Source organism: Protopterus annectens, chromosome 4.part0 (assembly GCF_019279795.1).
Source record: "Protopterus annectens isolate FY-2018-M chromosome 4.part0, PAN1.0, whole genome shotgun sequence".
In the NCBI taxonomy this organism is placed as follows: Eukaryota; Metazoa; Chordata; order Ceratodontiformes; family Protopteridae; genus Protopterus; species Protopterus annectens.
In genome coordinates, this window is record NC_056733.1 from 1,769,674,077 (window position 1) to 1,769,697,921 (window position 23,845).

Below are 23,845 nucleotides of genomic sequence, written 5' to 3' on the forward strand. Positions count from 1 at the left end.
AACCCTTGACTACAGGAAGCAAATTGTTATAGCTCATAGCCTTATTCCTCTGCACTAACTGCCTGACAGCAAAGAAGAGGACTGGGAGCGTTATTTGAATGTACTGGTTTATTGCACAAAGTGTGTTCTGTGGTTCTGCTAAATTTTGTATTAACTTATTCCTGATTTTCTTTTGTAGATATTGAAAAAAGTGACATGCAAGAGAAAGATCCACATTTTCTATCCAAAGAAGTATTAAAACACATTAAACAGGGGAAGAAGAAGAATATATAATGTATGAAGGAAATTACAATCAGATGGACTGTGCTGGTGCACTGTCTAGGGAGCCACAAGGAAATTACAGTCAGATGGACTATACTGGTGCACTGTCTAGGGAGCCACAGCTAATGATCAGTGAAACAGAGGAACCTCTGCCTTTACGACGTGACATCTCTTCCAATGAAGATCCCTTTTGTGGCAGAATATAGGGCACACAAGTGACACAATGTCCCTTTCACTAGGAATCCTCCGCCAGAAGCTTGAAATGCAGCAGAAGATGCAGTGATTATAGCCCCTCGATTAAGGGCAGTATTTACACTGCAGACTGAGGTGGTCTTATACATTACATTTTCATTTACTTTCAGTGTTTGTTAATGATGCAAATGTTATGGTCTCCAAACGCTTAAGCAGTAATTTGCAAGAAGCATGGCATTTTTAGAAGATTTAATACCAAGGTGAGATTTCCGTTGGAATAAGAAATAATGAAGTCTATTAGTTTCAGCAATTGCTTTGAACCTGTGAAGAATGTTGTCTGGGCAGGAACTGCAGCATTCAACAGCAAACTTACATCAATAATGAAGCAAAATATTTGTCATTAATGGCTATTCAGTTAAGCTAATCTATCAGTATTAACTTATATTGACTATATTGGTATACTGTTACAGCAGTAATAAGTTATATTGATTTATATATACGATAAGACAGAAAATTTTCCTCTAGTCTGCCATTTCACAGTGGCTTACTGCATGCTACTACCCTCTGCAGCCTCTTTCACCCCTCCATCGTCTGCCTCATGCCTTCCGAAAGTTAACCAGAGGTACATCCACTCTTCCGGTAAACTGCTTAATTTATCCATCACTCATTTTATGCATAAAAGTTTTCCTTACATCAGGATGTGCACTTAGTTTAGTAGTAGTGCCCTGTCCTCTCTCTGTCCTTCTTTAGTTAAAGCCCCCCCACCCACATACTTTCCCACTACTACTTAAAACAGCTATATTATGTACTCCTGCCCTCCAGAGTGAATACATTCAGTTCTATAAACCTCTTTTTGTACTGCATCTTGTGCAGTCCCCTCACCATCCTTGTGATCTTCCTTTCTTCCTTCTCATGCAATTGTATCTCCTTTTACCTTGAAAGGACAGCATAACTATTTACAAGATTCTAATCATGACTGGACCTATGGCATAATAGCATTGTTGCTCTGTTCCTTGAACAGATTCCTGCCTGGATGCATCCCAGCATGTTACTCAGTTTGGGCCTAGTAGTTAATGTCTACAGAGAGTAGAACTGTTACGTCCTTCTCTTGCTTAGTAGTATCTAGTTTATCACTCCTCAGCTGTTGCTTAGTTCTGAAGTTATTGGTCTCTAGTGGTAAGACATAGCACTGAGAGAAACTGAACTTCAGTGACCCCTTGTCAACCCACTGAGGTCCCTCTGTGTCCTCTTCTCTTTATTTGAAATCACTCTTATACAATTTTAGTATTACAGGCTAACTGCATTTCAGTTCCTCTGGCAGTAGCCAACACAAACATCTGAAAGACTAAAGAGTACCAAGCCAAAAAACAACCACTGTAGGACTGTGGTACCCACCACTCACTCTCCTGCCAGTCTCCCTTATCTACATCTCCTGCTTCTCCCATTTCATTTTTTCACAGTCCTACTAGCTATCATCTCCATATCCCCCATGCCTTCTACTTTATTATTTAGTCATTTGTGGGGCAGGGGGGGGGGGGGGCAACACCAAAAACTTCTTGAAGTGGGCACTTATATTCCCCTTTTAAGTTTCAGTGAATCATCCAGCCATAGATGGAAAGGAAGCAGGATGCATGCTGTCCAGGCCTTGCACTTTATTTTCGGTCCCACCACTATCTTCCTGTCTTTCTACCACTGTATAATCCTACCAGCTGTTTGTGACACTCCCTCAACCTGCTCTCTCTCCCATTCTGGTATTCCTTCGCCTTTTATTTTTGAAATACTGATGCAAATAATTTATTTAGAACTAATGCCTTATTTTTCTGATTGTATTCCCAAACACCACTTGAGGACCCTCCAGAGCTCTGTCTTACTTTGGTTTCTTTATCCATTCTACCTCAGGAAGCCAGTCTTTATTTTTTAGATCCTTTCAGTAAGTTCTTTTTCTAATTTTGAGTTCTCATTTCTTTTTAGTTAGAATGCTCTCCTCTTAGGTTCATAGGTTCATAGGAGATTACTAGGCTAGCAGCCCTAAAGCCTTTACAAGTCTAGCCATGTTAATCCCAAGTATCCCCATTTGTTCTTTTTGAGCATTTCACAAAACAAATTTATGAATCGAGTGGGTCTGTGTTCATTACCAGCTACCCCTGTCCATGAGGGACATGGGTGCCTTCCCAGGGAAAAAATATTCTTGTACAATGTTTGTAGGTTCATACTAGGCTAACTGCTCTGAAGGACCATTTTAAGGCTAGCCAATAACTCAAGGTCCGAATCAAACGTTGTGTCTGTGAGGTAAATAACTTAACAATTATGTCAAACCCACCTTAACAGCTTCATCATACTCTATATTTTAGTAATTTTCTTCCTCGCTGGGACTGTAGTAAGCCTTCTCCCTTTCTATCACTGTTTTCTTTCCCTCTATGGCAGGACACATTGGTTTTCTTTTTCTTCTGGCCTTGTCATGATACAGTCTTATAATGAGGGGAGGTGGCTTGAGAATACCTGGTCAGTATTCTTTTCTTGGACTTCAACAAAACATTCAATTTCATGCCACAAAACAGGCTAATGGGCAAACTTAAGGGAGTGGGAGAAGGGGAAAGGATTGTGGAAGGATAAAAAAGGTAAGATGAAAGGTGTCAGTGGAGATGTGAGTGATCTGTATTGTTCCACAGGAGTTAGCCCTGAATCCAGTATTATTCAATGTATATCTAGCAGGCATAACATCGTGCATTGAGAAAGAGATTAGCATCTCTGTTTATGACACCAAAGGTAGGGGTGGTGGTAGAGGAGTGCAATGCACTAAGTTTATAGTTGCAAATCAAGTGGTGTCCCGTCACGGATGAAATCTCCCTTTCAGAGACTGCGGCAAGGCAGAAGTCATAACATTAGTTTACCAATCCTATCACATATAAAAGCTCTTCACCATATTAACAACCTATAGATAAAATTGTTGCATTTACCTCTTTTACCCTAAAAACCCTGTGTTAAGGCATCTGTCTCCATTCTTCATACATATATTGCAAAGTTCAGAAGAAAAACAATTTGGTGGAAACTCTGCTTAAACACACTACAAGAGAAAAAAACTCCTCAGAGTACACTATTATAAAAGCAAATTCAAAATAGTAAACAAGAAACTAAAACAGAAGATCAGAACTAACATTGTTGTATATAAGCTTAATATTGTTGCCACCTCCAAAAGTACCCACAAAGCCTCCCTCTATCATGTCAGAATCTCAGCTACAGTACTTAACATTGCATTGAGTTGCTATCTAATGGCATACCCATTCAGACATGGAAGGTATTGCAGAAATGCTTTTGACTAAATTTAGGTCAAGTTTCTCTCTCTTCCATTCCCTCCATGTTTTCTGTTCCATACGATCAGTGTCCTCCTCTTATCATTATAGAAGAGATATCAGATGCCCTCCCCAAAACAGACAAAACTGACCCCGTAGACTTGTTTAATCTCATCTTATCTATGTTTATATCTCTTAAGCCCAGAGAACAGCTGTAGTTGCCTTCTTCTATAAAGGCAACTCAAGCACTGTCTCTGGGAACTACAGATCACTTAGCTGCACCAGTTTCATATTCATGGTAACGGAATGCATAGTTTCATAGGTGTTTACTAGGCTAATAATCACAAGGGCCTTTTAAAGCCTAGCCATGCACAGGGGTTTGGGAAAGGAAACATTTATAAGCAGGGGCCTGGGAGATGAAACATTTATAGGTTGCCTGTTACCATTAGAGACACAAATGCATCCAAAGTAAGATGTAACAAGTAGAAACTGTAGAAACTGTGTCCTCTTCTGTTTCTACACTACCTATGTCTACAGTTCATGTAAGATTACTCACCATGCAACTGTTTTTTACTGATTACTGTCATTACTTTACACTGACTGGTCACATCTTATCATTGTTAGTTCTCATTTAAATTATTTTACCCATGTATTCTGTACTGCTCCTGCTAATAGCTACTGTTGCAGTCTAGTATATTTTCATCTGATTCACTTTAGAACATTGAAAGCCCATGACAATGTTCAGTGTTATGGGATTCAATGTTTTGAGTTTTCAGTGTTTGAATTTTCAAGATTTTGGTCTCAATGTTTTGAATTTCAGTGTTATGGGCTTTTGATGTTCTAAAGTGAATCCATTTTCCTCCCACAACTCTTGCATACTGCCTGTTATACTACTTGCCCCTCAACCACTGGTGGTTACACAAGACTCTTATACTATTACTGTATACTTAGCTAAATCTAACCATGCTATTGCTGACTCAGGACTTTTACTATTACCCTTTACAGCACTTTGTTGATTTTATTTTTTTGGTATAGATGGTTATACTCTTGCTGCTAGGTCTGATCATGCTTTTGCTGTTGGGCTGTATTTGTACAGTTTATTGTATAGTCAAGTAAGTGACATCTCGCCATCCTTGAATGGTCCATAACTGTCTTTTATGCATTTCCGATTATCACTGCTAAATGTATTACTCCACTGTGCTGCCAATTCAGAGGCATTCATACAATGTAGTGAATTCTTGCTTCACAAATGAGAACATGCATCTAGATAGCGATTACAGAAGTAAGTTATTACTACAGGGAAATGGGTCAAAAGATGTAGAAAAGGGGTGTCTAAAATGTGGTATAATTATATCGGAAAATCAATTTGCTATTGATAATTGTCCTGAATGATATGGTTCATGCACTTGCAATGAAGTTTAATGGTAAACGGCATGTCATAAAACTGTGGCACACCAAGGAAAATCCTCATAACAGCAGCAACATATACAATGTGACATTTGTTTGTCAGAAGTGTCCTTCTCCAAGGTGTACAACATGGCTGCATATGCACAAGAAAGCATTCCTGACAAAGATAGCCTCACACCACCTGACAGAAGTACAGGTCCAGGAATAGCTGTTTGCTAACAGGGACATTACACAGGCAGTGGTAGATGTGTATGGCCCAGAGACAAGAAATAGAAAAATGTGAGGGCTTCCTATAGCTGAGGGCAACATTTACCACACTGGCTACAGGGATTTTTTTCAGCCATAAACTGATGATACCCTGAGTATTTCACAAGGTTAGCCTGTAGAATACTCCATATGTTCATCAACACAATACTACGTGTGGATGAGTTCATAAGCTTTCCTAATACACTGCAGAGAAAATCACAACCATGAGTGCTTCTAACAGAACACCCACCTTCCTGAAGTGCTGGGAGCCATATATGACACCCAAGTGGACAATGCTACAAGGACTACCATTCTTACAACTGCTAGGAAGTATGCAACATTCATCCATGTATCTGCACAGCACCTTAACAGTGCCCATGATTTTCACATATGGTATGCAAGCTAGCTGTTCATAGGTAAATACTACATTAACAGACAGCAGGGCCCTTATAAGCTTAGACATGCAATCCAACCCAACTGAGTCCCTATGTATCATGGGGGTTTATTACTAGGGGGTTTGTTAGTTAGGAAGTCTCTAGAGACTATGCGGGGAAGTATATTAGACAGAGGCAGTCAGTAATGCTCAAACTATCAGAGACATGAGTCCAGACCCAGTGTGAATTTCTGATTTCCCATCCATTGGTCAAGGTTATATTTAAATTGGGTAAGGGATAGACTCTACTTCACAAGGATGGGGAGCCTGTTCCAGAGCATTGGATCCGCTGAGGCATACAGCTCTCTCACCAACATGTCTTATTTATATCACAAACAAAATTTAAATCCTTGGATCTAATGGTTCTGATAATGTTCATTTTGCAGATGTGAAAAAGGTCCATCAGACCTGGATCCAAGTATGCCTTGTATGCCAGACATAGATCGCTTCTCAGTAACCTGTAGGAGACAGTATATATTCATTCCATTGCTTTGCATTTTAGACTAGTCAGACTAATCAGTCTGCAGTTTCCAGGTTCAGTTGATGCTCCACCCTTATAAAGTGGGATAACCATTGCAGTCCTCCACTCTCATGGTACAAAGCCTGTTTTGAGGCTATAATTGAAAAGTGACTCAAGAGGTAGTGATAGGTCATGTTTCAAGCTAGTTAGAAGGCATCCCAGGATATTGTTAAGGCCCAAAGAGTCTGTGTTTTTGGCCTTAATATGTGCCACCAGGACCTTCTCCCTGTTAACAGCTGGGGGGTTTGCTAGTAAGTATTTCATGGGGGGAAGCAGGGGAGTGAGGGGCTGCAGTTTGAACTTAATGCCAGCAAATTTGCTATGTCGCTCTGTACAGTGACGATGGCACCACTGACCACCAGTTCAGCTCACTGATGTGTGCTGCCTTTGAGGCTTCAGACGTAGCAGTAGAAGGCCCTGTGGTTGTCTTTAGCCTGTGAGGCTATCTTAACCTTGTAATTGGCCTTGTTGTTCTTAATTAGTCCTCTTAGTTTCCCAATTTAGTTTAATTAGAAAGCTCCTATCATTATGAGAGTTGTTCTTCCTGATTTTAGCCATGACTTTTTTCCTAGCTTCCTACATGGAGATATCCAACAATGCTAACTTAGAAGGTAAGTCCAGATCATCATGGAATTCATAAACAAGGATATTGTCAGACTAAAGTTCTTTGGCCTTAGCCAATCTGACTTTGTGAAAGGCAGATCTTGCTTAATTAACCTCACTGAGTTCTTTGAAAGAGTCAATATGACACTAGACAAAAGCAATTTCATACATATTGCCCTTTTACACATCACAAAAGCCCACGATACTATCCCACATTCAAAGTCATCAATAAACTGACCCAGCTAAAAAACAACCCTTACATAACTTGCTGAATATTAAAATATTAAAAACAGGAAAGAGCCCATTCTATTAGGGTAGGTGTCACACTTTCCTCCAAAAGACTCATCTCCAGTACCATCCCTGGAGTTCTGTGCTAGGACCATTACTCTTCAGCTTATACTTTACTAATGCCCACTCTGAATTTAAGATTCTCTGGCTGACCACGTTTGCTGATGACTGCAAACTTAGAGATGTTATTAGCATCTGAAGTGACACTGATTTCCTCTATGAGGGCCTAACTCTCATATACGCAGTGTCTGGACCATGAACTAAACCAGAGCAGTAAAAAGCTGTAACATTCTACTCTGTGAAATAAAAACACCAAAAATACATAGAGCTAGCAGTCCCTTCCAGAGCTAAGTATCATGGAAAATTTCAAAAACAAATCACCCTGGTAGTCCAGTACCATAAATAAACTGTACAACAAAAGAAAGGAGCTCTGTAAGTTATGTAGTAAATCCAAAACCCATCTGCATTTATTTATTTATTTATTTATTTATTTAAGTATTTATTTATTTATTTTCTGTTTCTTAACTGGATAGGTAGAATGGTCAATCTGGGCCCAAATGGTCAAAAGACTGCATAACAGAAAAATACAAAGGTAGTTTTATATATATATATATATATATATATATATATATATATATATATATATATATATATATATATAGTGTGTGTGTGTATACACACACATGCACAGTTATGACTTTAAGATTATATACAGCTGTATACAGTGGAAATAGCTAGCATATAGTTATATACAGAAGAGGAGTTTGCACATGTAATTAATGGATGACAGAGAAAGCATATAATACATACAATGATCAATGCCAGCTGTATAGATCACATACTCAAGCTGATAATAAGTCCACTGGGTAACAATGAGGAGTAGATGACAGAACTGCTACGCATTATCTATAAAATATTCACATGCTGAGTCACCATGAAATGAGCTGTATTGAAATGTCAAGTCTTTCTTTGCCACTTAAGTCATAAGAGAGATTGTTCTATACAGCAGGACAATGCTTTGAAAAGGCCCTTTAACCAAATATTTTTAAAAGGTGGTCTATTAAAGGAACAGGCTTGTTGGTCTGTGGGTATGATTCTCACTTATGGTGTGAGCAGTCCTGGGCTCAAATCCCAGAGAAGTCTAGTGTTTTAAGGACAGCTGGCATAATGGCTAAATAGTTTACCTCACAGACACAAGGTATAGGGTTCAATTCTCACATGGGGTAACTGGCTAGGCTTATAATGGCCCACAAGGGCAGTTAGGCTAGTACTAACCTATGGAAATATGATCAAGTTAGGAATTTATAAAGGCCTAGTTTGGTTCTCTCATGGGAAGAAGTCTTTTTCATAGGGGGAGTATCCTTAGTTTAACAAATATATATTAGTAAACTGACTAAGTAGATAAATCTTTCATTTACTAGAAGACAATTTAACTTCTATAAAAGAAGGCAGGGATGAGCACAGACTTTGTTTACATTGGTCTGAAGTTGCTTAATTGTGGGAAGACTGAAAAGATAGTATGGGAAGGCTGCATTTCATTTTGGGGAGAACATTTTAGCTACAGCCAATCTAGTGACAAGTTAAAGGAAGTGTGAGATTTTATAACATAGTTTCAGTTCATAAATTCATACTGGGCTAATGACCACCAAGGTCTTTACAAGCCTAGCCATGCATCCCAACCCAGTTTTGTCCAAGAATTCCTTGAATGCCTATATGGTGAGGTATGTTAGTAATGAGGTAGTTAAGGGGTTTTTGTGTGTGTGTGTGTGTGTGTGTGTGTGTGTGTGTGTGTGTGTGTGTGTGTGTGTGTGTGTGTGTGTGTGTGTGTTTGTTGGGGATTAATTTACTTACTGTTGACCTCTGTCCATCTGAGACATGGGGGCCAGGCTGGTGATTTATTCACAAATTCCCATCCAATGATCAAGGTTTCTTTTGAATGGGGTCAGTGATGAACTCAGCTTCATGTAGATGAGGAGCTTAGTCCATAGCACAGAGATCCTTTGAAGCATATTTCAGTCCCTCCAGCAGGTTTTACTTATTTTGCAGATAAAGTTTCTGGTGTTTGCCTTGCAGATGCACAAGAGATCAGTCAGAGCTGGATCTGAGGACACCTTATATGCTAGGCATAGATCAGCTCTCAGTAGCCTGTAGGAGACTGAGTACAGAGATGAGACCCTAAGGCAATCTGTGTAGGACAGGGTATTCATACCCTGGATTCTCCAGGTAAGGAACCTTTGAGGGTGTTCCAACTGTTGCAAGTGCTTGGCTAGGTACATACCAAGGGGGGGGGGGGTAATGTACTCAATGATGGATCTGATAAGGGCTGAGTAGAATTGTACTATTACTTCTATGGACCTGGATGCCATACCCTTGCTTATGAGGTGGATGACACAGAATGATTTTCTTACTGTCTTGGTTGAATGCCAGATTACTGTCTACATATGTTCCCAGACCCCTTAAGTATCAGATCAACTCTTAGGGGTGTTTTATCAATGAAGTAATTAGCTAGTGTGAATGCTTTCCCAAAAGGAACTATAATGCATTTCTTTGCATTGAGTTTTAATCTGTGGCTTTCACACCAGTCAGACCCTCTTGTAGAATGTTAGTGTCATGGGGAATGGGGGGTAATCTATGATAGCTCCCAGCTTATAGTCATCTGCAAGCTTGGTTAGCCAGCAGCCTTTGACATTAGGCTTGACTTTTTGAGAAGTAGATGACAAATAGAAGTGGGCCTAACACAGAGACCTGGGCTACTCTGCTGAAGACCTGTCTCTTGGTGGAGGTGGCCTCTCCAATCCTGACTTCTTGGGTTCTATCTGTGAGCCAGATGGCAATCCATCATGTTATATACAGGGATTTATGCCTAGTTCTGAGAGACTGTACACAATACCTGAGTGGGGTATTGTATCAAATGCCTTGGCCAGGTCCAGGTGGGCGGGAAAATGGTGACTCTCTCGAAGAAGTCTACCAGATTAAGTAGGCAAGACCTTTGCTTAAACTGGGATAGGTCCAGTGTCTGTAGGTTGCCAATATCCTTGTTGTTCATTTCCATGATAATTCGTTACATGGCTTTGATTAGACTTGTCAGACTGATGGGTCTGTAGTTCCCGGGGTCAGTGGATGGTTCATCCTTATGAAGAGGGATGACCATTGCAGTCCTCCATTCATCTGGCATGTAACCTGTTTTGAGGCCTCAAGTGGTCCTGCTAGGTCATGTTTTAGGCTATTTAGGATGCCACCGGGGATATTGCTGGGGCCCATTGAAGCAGTGTTTCTGGCTCAGCGAGCACCTCCAGGACTTGCTGCCTGTTGATAGTTGAGAGGATATGCTAGAAGGGATTTCACAGGGAGTAGTGGGGGGAATGAAGTTACAGCTAAATTTATCAGTGAGTAGATTCGCTATGTCTCCCTGGTCAGTCATAACATCATTTGCCATATACCACCAGTTCTACACACTGTTGAGTATTACCTTTAAGATTCCTGACATTAGTTGAAGAAGACCTTGAGATTGTCCATAGCCTGTGAGGCTATCCTGACCTCATAACTGGCCTTGCTGGACTTTTTTAGAACTCTTAGATTATTGCTTAGTTGTATCAAGAGTGCTCTTGTTTCTATGAGAGTTGCTGTTTTGGTTTCTGATTTTGGACATGTCTGTTTTTCTTTTGTTATATAGCCTGTGAAGGTAGGGATTCCACCAGTGTGGTTTGTGTTTGGTGTTAGTTCTGGACTTCCTTCTAGTAGGTACAGCAGCCTCAATGCAGCCATTTATATGTTTGTACAAGGTTTCTTTAAATAATTCTGCACTGGTAACTATGTTTTCTAGGTTTAGGGGAGACATGACTTTTGACAAACCATCACTTAAAAGGATGTAGTTTGCTTTCGTATAGTTCCTAACTGTTATGGGTTTAGTTGGGTTTTCTGGGTTGGATTGTATTTCAAGGGAGACAGCTTTGTGGTCCAACTTCACCAATGAGGATGTTACACAGGGAGGTACTAGATCCAGCATGTTTCATCCTCTGGCTGTAGAGTGCACTATCTAGTCCAGGGTGTTTGTGTTGATGAAGTCCAGGAAACTCTGTGCCTGTGAGCCTGTGAATTAGAGGCAGTGCACATTTCCCAGTCTATATAGGAGTAGTTAAAGTCTCTCATGAAGAGGGTATTTAATTTGGATGGTGAGCACCTCTAGTAGGACTGGGTCAGAGTTGTGAGCTTTGTTTTTCATAGAGGATGACCTATAGTTAGCCAGTACAGAACTTCTTATGCTGAGACACTTAAAAGAAGCTTTACAAACCTCAAGACCTCTTAAGCCATCAAACTGCATCACCTATCCTCAGCAATCATTAAAGCACACACCAAAAGCAACAGCTAACTCTGCATATAAGCCTACACTCAATGATCTCCCAAGAACAAAGTCCATAAGGCAAGCAAACACTTTACTTAGTACTATTTTCATAGAAGATTCTATTGTACAATGTACAGATAGTCCACTCGCATAGATGGACAAGGAGAAGATAACTGTTAGTTGCCTATCAGCAGCTAGGATCCTCAATATCACGTACACACTCAGGTCACTGAACCACAGGTACCGATATGATTCTATTATGGTTCATGTGGATGTAAATGAACTCAGGCATGCCTCACTGGACTACATGAAAAGAGATGCTATGGATCTCTCCGAATATGTGTCGCAGACAGGTACATGTTTTGCATTGAGCAGCACTTTACCTTCACCAAGGATGATGCCACAGTATGACCAAAAAATTATTGATTTTAATAGTTGGCTTAGTTCCAGGTGTCACTCAAGGTGAATCCAATATCTATGAGCATGGGAGGACATAGTTAACAGACCACTTTGCTTTGTTAAGGATGATCTGCACCTGCCCCTCCTGGGCTTTCAGGTGTTGGCCAAATTTCTTTCCAACCCCTTACAGCTTTTTAGGCAATGCCAAAATGACAAAACTACCAACATAGCAAAAAAATAAAAAATAAAAATAAAGCAACCTTAAGGTGTTACTGCTCAACACTAGGAGCCTAAACAAGAAACTCCACACCCTACAAGCTCTCCTCACTCTGGAGAATGTAGACATCTGTGCTGTTACTGAGATTTGCTGCAATGTCTTCCACACAGTTAAATCAACAGCAGCACAGGCAGGGGTTAAAGGTGAAGGAGTCTCAATCGGTGTTAGCAAATACAACTTTAGGTTGATTAAACAAGATATTGCCTTGGAGTTTGTCCACATCCAAGTCTCTATAGATGGGTGTACATCTCTCACATACTGTGTTAGTTTCTTTAAGGATTAAAAGGTTGTCCAAGTATATCAGGCAATTGCTGCATTGTCACAGGATGCCCATATGTACCAATCTGGATACAGAGACATTAGGAAATTGCAAATCCATTTTGTCGGGAGCTGTGTTAGGGATGGGCGATTATGCTTTAGGGTCTTGGTTTTCAGGGCTCACCTGGGTGGTGTCTACAGTGAAGTCTAGATGTTAGATAGTGCTATGATCTTAACACATGACATGATCTAGCTGACCTAAGCTTAGCTCCATTAAAAGCCTTTCTGTTTTATGGGTTAAAGTCCTAAGTACTGGCTTTATATGTTTGCTACTATACAGGATACTGCTAAACACCACTGAGCACTGAACAGCTCTGTAAAAATGCTCCAAATTTATAGCAGACACAAAAAACTGAAAAGTAACTCCTGTGCCCTCTGGCCAATAAATGACTACATTTTAAGTTCCCTAGAGTGCATCCCAACTCGGAGAGACCAGGTAAACACCTTCTGATTAAAGATGTATGATCCTAGAACTTCTTAATGTAAAAGCAGAGCAAAAGTGCTTTCAAGTGCAGATTAGCACTTAACTAAGTCCCAATTAGCCTCATCTGCAAAATGATGGAATGTATTTTAACCGACTTCATAAACTGTGATATCAGAAATCTTGTTAGACTTGATCCCCCACAGTTTACTTTTGTAAAGAGTAAATCCTGGCTGTTCAATCTGGTAAATTTCATCAAAGGGATATGGAGGCTGTAGATGGTGGCCATGCACAGGATGTGGTGTATATTGACATGGGCAAGGCTTTTGACACCATTCCCCATGCTGGCAAAATCATTACATCCGAGTAACGCTTCCAGATACATCTGCAGTTAACTCCTACTGACGCCTCTAGGCGTTAAATATTGCTTGTTCATATTTGTATCAATATTTCCAAAACCATGCTATGGACAAGGTTTTAAAATATTTCATTTTAAAATGTACTCGGCAAACTCAACTGCCTTAAGATTTGACCTCTGACTACTGCAGGTAAATAGGTATTAACTGTTGTTTTTATGATATTAATTTATATAGATATAATTTTTCACATTTTTCTACATATCTCAACAACCAAGTAACACAGACAAAACTCCTTAGTCTCATATGAAAGCTCTCAGCTAGATGAATAAAATGGTTGCTGAGAAATTATAAGTTGTTTACAAAATATTACAAACATAATAGTTACTGTGTTTACAGTGATTATAAAATTCAGTTTAAGACCTAGAACTTAAGGAATACTGCCACTATAAAAAATAGTTTATAGGGTTTGCCATTTATACTTCTTTTATAACCCATATGGTTCCAGAGATATGAACATTTGTTTGAAATGTGAGGACATAACTGGGATTCTGTCAGAAGGCTTAGGCTCCACCCATTGGAAGTTATAGTGCAAACTTCTTGAGCTCCATTGGCGTGAATGAGTTAAAAAGTGACGCATATGTGATAAGATGGATAGCAAACTGGCTGAAGCACAGAACCCACACAGTACAAGCTGCTTCATCAGAAAGCATGAAAGTGGCCCTAGTAAACTAAATGTTAATAAGTGCAGTACCATCACTTTTGGTAGACCACCTCTTCTCTTATCATACTGTCCAGACAAAACACCTCTACAAAACAAAAATATAGTTATGGACCCATGTAGTTGGGTTGACAGCTCCATTTCTTTTGACCATCATGTAACAATGGTTGTTAGTAAATCCTTTTATTCAGTCCAGCTAAATGGCAAAGGAATATCTTTAAGGTCTAAAGAGCTAATCATTCCCTTATAATCCACATTGATCGGACCCATTATCAAGTACAACACCACCCTCAGAATGTATCTCACTAAACTATCAAACAATTAGAAATATCTCAAAGGTTCCTAACCAAAATGACCACTGTTATAAAGTTCCTGTACTACTAAGAGAGGCTGGAAGCTGTATCCCTTTATTCAGTGTCTTACAGACTTTTGTGGAGAGATCTCTGTCTTGCTTACCTTGCCATTAGAGACCCAAATGTCTTGTATCTCCTGTACCTCTGCAAGTTAAATATCTTTACCAGCACTAGAACTCTAGACCTAAATCTTTACCAACAGATAAATAAAACATGGTGAAGGAATAGGTTTATTACCCACTATCGTTCAAACCTCCAAAATAAACCTTCTCCATATGTTAAGTGGAGTGACTCACCATCTTCTTTTAAACAAAAACTAGATGAATGGATGAGTAGCCACAAATTTACTCAGGGAATGACTGGTATGGCCCTCATGGAGAAGGGAGGTGCTGTCAGTGGGAGCGGACTGGCAAGGCGAGAATGGTCATGAGGCTAAGTGGTCTTGGAAGCTCTATGAATCTTTTATATAAATGACAGCCCTTTCAAAATTGTTATTGTCATTAGAGACTTGGGCATACTCATAGACAATAAACTATCCTCTGATCAGAAAGTATCAGCTATATTTAGAAAATCATTTTACTCAGCACGGTTTATTACTAAAGGAATAGCTTTCTGGCCAAAGGGTGTTATAGTCCCCCTCTACTTTTAACTTACTAGACACATAATTAAATATAATGCCCACCTTTGGCATGTAACTATCCAAGCTTATGGTTAAATTAGAAAACTGCTACATTTCCTCTCCAGAAAATCCTAGATATGAGCTCCCATAGCTACATAGAATATCTAAAAGCTCTATCACTCAGTTCTGTCTCTTATCAACTTCTCTGTGCTAATCTCTGCCCTGCTTACAGTAAGGAGGCAAATGATACAGAGCTGAATAACCTTAACCTGCAAACACCACAAATAGCTGCTCTAGGGACCTAAATCTATACCACAATATAAACAGGAGCTACTGGAGAAACATATATTGTTTCCAAAGCATCTCCTACTCCTCAAATAAGCTCATCCTCCATATCAAACAGAGCAAATAAATTGCTCTCTTTAAATCTAATTTAAGTAATTGGATGGATTTGTTATTCATCCCAAGTCAAGCCTTTCAGTTGCTTATGGGTAAGGGTAGTAATTAAACTGCAGTGGCTAAGCTCCTAATGAAGTTTGGGATGGATTGCCTAGTATGAACCTATAAACATAGGAACTTATGGGAGTTCAGCAAGCTGGGAGCATGGTCAGAAAGATGGGAGCTAAATCTTAATCTAAAAAAAAAAAAATTAATCTAAAGATCAGGGAACAATGCACAAGTCAGAAGAAGTTCTTCTTTGCAGTACTGTGCAGAATAAAAGGGCTTGGGATAATAGTTACAAAACAGAAGGACACCAGTGGCAGTTTGAGAGAGCAATAGCTAGGGCCAACAAAATGCTACAGTGCATTGCAAAGTAGATGTACTCATGACAAACAGATATGGTTATCTCTGTTTGTAAGGCCCTGATGAGACTTTCCCTAGAGTACTGCTCTGCTCTGCTGGCTCTCCAGACAAAGGGTCATAAAGGTAACTGGAAGGGTGCAGTGGAAAGCTACTGGGAATAAGGGAGTCCTACAAGGGATTTGTTTGAGGAACGAGTTAGAAAACTGGGACTATGCTTTCCTGGAGGAGAGGAAAGTGATAGGAATTGTGCTGTGAGTGCACATAATAATCAAACTTAAATGTAAGGGGACAGAGAGCAACAATGGAAGAATACAGCAGTGAGGAGAGGGCATAGCTCCCAGATTAAATGTATCTGGGTTAAGTATGGACATAATAGCCAAACTAACCTCTAGAAACTTCATAATTAATAAACACCCATGATACAAAGGGACACAACTGGGTTGGTTTATAGGACTGGGTTTATAAAGGCCTTGGTGGTCATTAGCCTGGTATAAACCAATACACCTATGAACCTGTGAACCTATGAACAAAGTTCTTAACCACAGAAAAAGTGGTCCATAAGTGACAAGTGCAATGAGCTTCCACAGTGTATGTGGTACAGACTAAAACAACAGAGGCCTTCAAAAGTACATGGGATAGACAGAGCAGTGGAGAGGAAGACTGGCAGACATACCTGCAGACTGCTAATTCTAACATAACAAACTAGATGGGTTAAAAGATCTGTGCACCTAGCTGGAAATATATGTGTGGGTGCTGCAGTCCCACAGGTGGCAGGTTGAAAGTTTGGTCTCAAAATATCAAGCAGTTATACCTTTTTGAGCATACATCCATCATATTAACTGAAAGCTTGCATTGTTATAATTGTGGTAATCATAATTATTTATTTTATTTCCGCTTTGTTGACTGGGGTAGAGCACTGCTAACAACAAGAAAAGTAGCTGGTTCAGCCCAGGTAACAAACAACAATAACAATACTTTAACAGGAACAGTAAAATGGGAAGACAAGGAATGGCAAAACAAAACAGCAGCAATATAAAAATGTGCTGGATAGTAAATATATAACTACATTGTGTAGATATTTACAGGTAAAAATGAAGTAAAGAGGAAACCTACTAGTGCAACAACAAAAGTCTCTCTGTAATGTAATGTAATGTAATGTAGGAACAGAACTTGTGAATGTTCATTTTAATATCCGCTTATGAGACACAGCATTGTCAGTGTGCAATTGCACACCAAATAGAGATTGTTTCATTGCCTGTGTGTAATCAACTTTTTGAATGGAACAGTAGGGGGTGGAGTCATATAGATCCCTTATTGAACATAAGGGTCCACAAATATAAAGACATTTTTAAGATATGACCATTTGTTAAAGGATATATCTAACCAATATTGTCTATAGCTTTGAAATCAGCAGCTTCCATACACTTCTTCAGTAGTCCGATTCAGCTAAACCAAAGAGCTCAGTGTTCTGCACATAACATCAGTTTTGTCAAAGACCTCATTTTCTTGAAAGTTTTATAGAAAATTTCTCAGCAAATAAGGCACTTATCAAACCTCATGGCCAGTTTCTCATGAGTGAAAACATAATTTCCAGTACAAGAAGGGTGGCAATCCTGGAGCTGCTATAATGTCACAAATGGTGGAAGATGGGCAAGGTGTTGAGTCCATAGTGGTATGGTCCGGTTGGGTAATGAGATTAGACTAGCTGCTTTTCTGCATTAGAGTGAAAAAAAGGTGTTAGGTTGTTGCATTTTATGATTTTGGAATACTTTCAGTATAAGAACTAAAACACCAGTTTATAGGGACTTCAACCCCTCAGGAGTCACTTATTCAGATGGGAAATGAATATGGATTAGGTTCATTATTTTACAATAAAAGCCCATTGTTTTCTTAGCCCCACATAATTATAACAGGTGACATAGTTTCTGTACTATTGCAGATTAGAGCTGTGGGAATACTGTGTTGCATTAAGAGAGGGGAGTTGTAAGTCAGCAAACTGAAGAAACTCTTAGACAGCAACTGGTAAGTAGCTGTAGTAACACGGCATTGTGAGCTGCTGTTCTCACATGTCTAATTAAATGAATCATGACACTTGACAGGAAAATCTGTTAGTTAATCGGTACAGAGAAAGACTTTATAAGGTACTCCTCTGCCACTCTGTTTTAATTATGTGTACAGTATACTGTGATGCTGAAATAATGCAAATGCACTTTCTGTTGTGTTATGCTTATGTAATATTATCAGAAAGTTATATTTATTCAACTGTTGCAATACTACTGTAAAATAAGCAGTTTGTTTAATAAAGTTTTTTAAACCTGACTCATAGCAAGCTCGAAATCAGTAAGATCACTGCATTTTAATGGAAATGCTTTCATATATATAAATTATTTGGGTTACTTTTATGGTTAGGGCTTAAAACTATTGGCAGACAACAACCAAACAGGATTAAAATATAAGCACACTTGTAAATCTTTAAAATGCAGATGCATTTCCATACCTTTCTACTTAATTTATCTTAGTTAATTAAGAATGACTGTATATTTAATTTTCTTCTGTATTAACACAGGATGCACAAACTGCTAGTCACAGGTGTTGAAATGGGTACAGTTATGCTAAACTGTACTTCAGAACACACAACCGTGTGCAAATAAACAAGGAACGGATCACTGGTCACATCTGGGAAGTAGGACAGAGTAAGTGACTGGAGACAACACAGTGCTACCTGAATTAGAAGATACAAATACAAAGATGCATTTCATCTGCCAACAAGGTAAAAATTATAATCAAAACTGTGAGTAATAGCTCTGTGATTATGCTCTGATATTCAGAAAAAGACAAACCAGTTATGCACTAAAGTGACATGAGACCTGACCTTAACAAATGTTAAGCATCTCCTGTTAAAGTTGTTAAGATCAGGTTTCACACTAGGCAGTAAAGTCTGCCTGTACTGACCAGCAAATGACAGCAGCAGAATAAAAGATTTGTTTCTGCCTGCTGTCCACAGAAATAAGGTGCCCCTTCAATAAACTTAGCAATTAGATGGAATAAAAGGATGCGTGTTCATCTACATTTTCTGAAGGACACCAACTCTGAAATTCATATATATGTCACTATTTAGTGACTTCAGTCCTCAGTGGTTTGTCCAAAAAACAAAGATTTTATGTGGAGTTGACCAAACGTATGAAGAAATTACCTGGACATTCTGTGAAAATCCAGACATCTGAGAGGCATGAAAGGTGAGTGTAAATGTGACACTCTGTGTTACAATGCCAATTCTGACAGTGAGCACTAACTGCTTTACGGCACTGAAAGCCAGCAAAACACTTAGGGATTTTTTTTCTATTTTACTGTAATTAGTAGTACATGGAGCAGCTAAAGCTCCAAGCACTGGAAAGAATTACAATCGTGCCACTGATCCTAACCTAATATAATGCATTCTCAACATGGATGTCAAGATTCACCTCTCGAGCTTCACTCTCGAGGTGATTTTTTTGGTATCCATGTCTTGAGCACATAATATGCAGATTATGATCGGTGACCTGATCATAGTCTTGTATGTTTTGAACAATGATGTGCTAGTTACTTACAAAAGTAATAAGTTACTATTACTAGTTACTTTTCAGTGAAAGTAATATATTACTATGACATTACTTTTCTAAAAAAACTAATATATTGCTATTACTAGTTGCTAAAAAAAGTAATATATTAATATTACTAGTTACTAACTAAAGGGCGGCTGGAGTGATGCAGTGGTTAGCATTGCCACCTAACAGCAAGAGGTTCTCTGGTTCAATTCTCAGTTGGAGTACCTTATGTGCGGAGTCTGCATGTTCTCCCTGTGGTCATCTGGGTTGCTTCTGGGTGCTCCAGTTTCCTTCCACATTCCAAAGACATGCTGTAGGTGGATTGGACACTCTATATTGGCCCTAGGTGTGAGTGTGTGCCTTCTGTGGAAGGTTGGGCAGCAGGATGGCAACTCGGTACCATAAAACTCCACTGCCAATTGTTCTGTGGACCGTTGTTCTGCTGTGGCGACCCCTAACCAGGAAAAGTTGGCAGAAGAAGATGACTAGTTACTAACTAAAGTAACACATTACTTTTACGTAAGTATAGTTTATCAATTATAATATTGAGATTTACTCACACAAGTAAGCACATGCATATAAGTGTATTAAAGTTGTATACACAATGTTACAATGATGATGAATAGCATTTAACAGTTGAACAATTCCAGCAGATTAATCTTTATAGCTAGGTGGCACAGTGGTGCAGTGGTTAGCATTGTTGCCTCACAGCAAGAAATTCTCTGGTTCAATTCTCAGCTGGGGTGCCGTCTGTGTGGAGTCTGCATGTCCTCCCTTCCTCCCTGTGGGTTTCCTCCGGGTGCCCCGGTTTCTTCCCACTTTCCAAAATGGATTGGACATTCTAAATTGGTCCTAAGGGTGTGTGTGTGTGTGTGTGTGTGTGTGTGTGTGTGTGTGTGTGTGTGTGTGTGTGTGTGTGTGTGTGTGTGTGTGTGTGTGTGTGTGTGTGTGTGTGCGCACGCGCGCGCACCTCCTGAGGAAAGCTGGGTGCTGGGTGCTGGGCTGGCAACTTGACACATTAAAATTCTACTGCCACTTGTTCTACAGACTGATGATCCACCATGGTGAACCCTAACAGGCACAGCCTGAAGAAGAAGGCTAGTCTTTATAGCTAGAGAGTCACAAATAATAACTAAACCAAACCATACACAGCCAGCAGCACAAGACCTAGAAAAACCTATCACATTTTGCCTATTTTCAACTATTAAAAATCAAAACCTGAAAAGAATTTGAAATAGAACATAACAAAAAAATTGTCAAGACAAAAGTTGGTTGATCATAGATCCACTCAAAGAGTCCTGCTTGGTGCAGTTAGTTGGGGCGTCGTGTGTTAAACCAATGAGTAGTGAGTTTGATTCCAATTGATGCTGGTGTGGTGAACCAATGCCATTTATTATATTGCAAGGTAAAGATATGATCCCTAGCAGGCTAGAATTGCTTGTTTGCTGAGGCACTAGAGTATTGTACATTAAATTTTATTCGTGAGCAACTTTGCAGTTTGTGTTTTTCACTAGCTTTATTGTCATTTGATATATATTCTGCTTCTTTTGGGTTGCTTCTAGAATTGTCCCAGTGTAGGGGGTGTTTTAGTGGGTGAGAGTCCCACAGTACCAGGGCAAGGCTGGAGTTTGGTCATCATTAGCTTTCACCTCCTTGCAGTGCTAAAAAAAAAATGAAGTAAATTTTGCTCCAGACTAATTCTAATGATCTATTATTATTGCCATGTGCTATGAGTTGTGCCAAGAGTATGTTATAATTGTTTTGTCCAAATTGCTCCTTCAAAGTCTGTCTTACCTCCTAACATCCGATTACTATTGATTACTATCCATACTATAGGGCCCCCAGAAGTTTTCCATCACCCTTCAGGGGGCAATATCACCCAAGTTGAAAAAGAATAGTCATGCTATATCTTATCATAACTATAAATGTCCTTCTGTTCTACGTTGCAGTATTCTGTACATACGAGTTGTCTTCCACTCTATGACCTGACATCTGGCCAGTATAAGAAAGCTACGTACCATCCTCAGAATAAAGAGGCTCCATGAGGAACATTAGTCCTAAGGAAACAAACAAGTCATCCATGGAAGGGACAATATGCAGGGGGAAGGAAGGAGGGACAGATTACTGCAACATAGAAAAGAAGGACATCTATGGTGTTGGTAAGATATAACACAACTATTATATGCCCTTCTAATCAATGTTGCAGTATTCTTTACATATGGGAGAATATCAAAGCTTAATAGGAACCTTGGGAGGAGGAAGGAGCAGAGGAAAAATGCTTTGAAGAATTTTCCAAAAAGCCATGGAGAATGGCTTGAGCAAACCATGCTCCAGCCCTAGGAATAGTGTTCAGCGTGTAGTGTTTGGTAAAGGCATGCACAGAAGACCATGCCCCAGCCCTAGGAATAGTGTTCAGCGTGTAGTGTTTGGTAAGGAGAATGGCTTAAGCAAACCATGCCCCAGCCCTAGGAATAGTGTTCAGCGTGTAGTGTTTGGTAAAGGTATGCACAGAAGACCATGCCCCAGCCCTAGGAATAGTGTTCAGCGTGTAGTGTTTGGTAAAGGTATGCACAGAAGACCATGCCCCAGCCCTAGGAATAGTGTTCAGCGTGTAGTGTTTGGTAAAGGTATGCACAGAAGACCATGCCCCAGCCCTAGGAATAGTGTTCAGCGTGTAGTGTTTGGTAAAGGTATGCACAGAAGACCATGCCCCAGCCCTAGGAATAGTGTTCAGCGTGTAGTGTTTGGTAAGGAGAATGGCTTGAGCAAACCCTGCCCCAGCCCTAGGAATAGTGTTCAGCGTGTAGTGTTTGGTAAAGGTATGCACAGAAGACCAAGTAGCAGCCTCCAGAATAGAGTTAGTATGCAGGCCTTTAGAGAAAGCACCGCAAGAAGCAACAGATCTAGTGGAGTTGGCTCTAGCAGGAGCAGCCAGAGACGTACCATGAAAGAAATAACAAAACGCAATAGCCTTAGAAATCCAAGAGGGAATTATTTGTGTAGAAACAGGTAAACTGAGAGCACTGGGATGAATAGACACAAAAAGCTGATCAGATTTCCTGTTAGCTTTAGTCTTGTCTAAATAAAATCTACATTGCCTATAAACGTCCAAAGAATGTAGAATCTTTTCACTTGAGGACTGAGGGGAAGGGAAAAAGGTTGGCAATTGGCTAGGCTGATTAAAAGACCTCTCATTTACCACTTTTTATGCATAAAGGAAGGGTTGGTGTGCAAAGACACTGTCCTTGTGAAAAATCAGGAAAGCGGAGATGCCATCAAAGTCTGAATCTCAGAGACTCTCCAAGCTGAGGTCAATGCTACCAGAAGCACAGTCTTCCAAGTGCCAAACTTTAGAGAAGCAGAAACTGCGGGCTCAAAAGGGGCCACGGTTGGCTTCTCTAGGACATAATTAAGATCCCAAGGTGGTGGTACTGGTTTCCTGAGAGGCTTACTATGTAGGACACCTTTAAGGAAAAGTTTTACCTCTGATCTGGAAGCCAAAGGATGTGATAATAGCAAACAAGCAGAACAGTGGACTTTCACTGAAGAACATTACAAGCCACTGCTAAACAGTTCATACAAATAAGAAAGTACTGTAGGGTTGTCCACAGAAAGCAGGTTTAGACTTCTTGAAAGGCACCAGATAGAAAATCTTTTCCATTTGGAGGTGTAAGATTAAGTATTGGGTTTCCTGGCCTCCTGCAATACCCGGAGCAACACCATGTGAGATTAGATACCTAAAAGGGATCAAAAGGTGATCACCCACAGGGTCATTTGCAATGTTGAGAGATGTGGATGAAACAAGGATCCCTTGTCCTGTGTGAGCAGGTACAATTGGTGAGGCAACCTGTAGTGGTGGCCCCTGGCTAGTTGCAGAAGAAAAGGCAACCAATGCTGTCTTGGCCAAAAGGTCACCAACAAGATTTTTGGTTTGTCCTGCTGAATTTTCAGCAAGACTTTCTAATGGGGGGGGTGCATACAGAAGCATCCCTTTCCATGAAAAGGAAAGGGTGTCCACCTTTCAAGCCAGAAGATGTGGGACTCTGGCATAAAATAGAGGAAGCTGTTTGTTTTGAGGGGAGGCAAATAGGTCCAGCTGTAGAATACTCCACCGGTGAACCAGATCCAGGAACACATCCATGTGAAGCATCCATTCATGGGAGTGTGACATGAATCTGCTTAATGTGTCCACCACAGTGTTTTGGCTGAGGGCAAATAGACAGCATGAAGGGTAACCTTGTACTAAATTGCTAGTTCTCATGCCCTGAGACCTAACCTGCAAAGAAGATAAGATTTGGTGCCCCCCTGTTTGTTTATGTACCAGAGAACTGTGGTGTTGTCTGATAAAATGTTAAGAGGACCTGGCAGAAATAGAGTGGAAAATCTGCAAGGCTAGGATCAGAGCCCTCAT

The 23,845-nt window shown here is 39.9% G+C and overlaps 1 protein-coding gene across 1 annotated transcript in view; it reads left to right on the forward strand.

Annotated features, from left to right (window-relative positions):
• The window catches only part of LOC122800488 (stimulator of interferon genes protein-like), a 132,665-nt gene extending 130,365 nt beyond the window's left edge, over positions 1-2,300 (forward strand). The window contains exon 7 of the mRNA XM_044069928.1: positions 179-2,300. Within this exon, the coding sequence (XP_043925863.1) occupies positions 179-273 (95 nt within the window). The 3' untranslated portion in view covers positions 274-2,300. The remainder of the gene's footprint in view (positions 1-178) is intronic.
• The last annotated feature ends 21,545 nt before the right edge of the window (positions 2,301-23,845 follow it).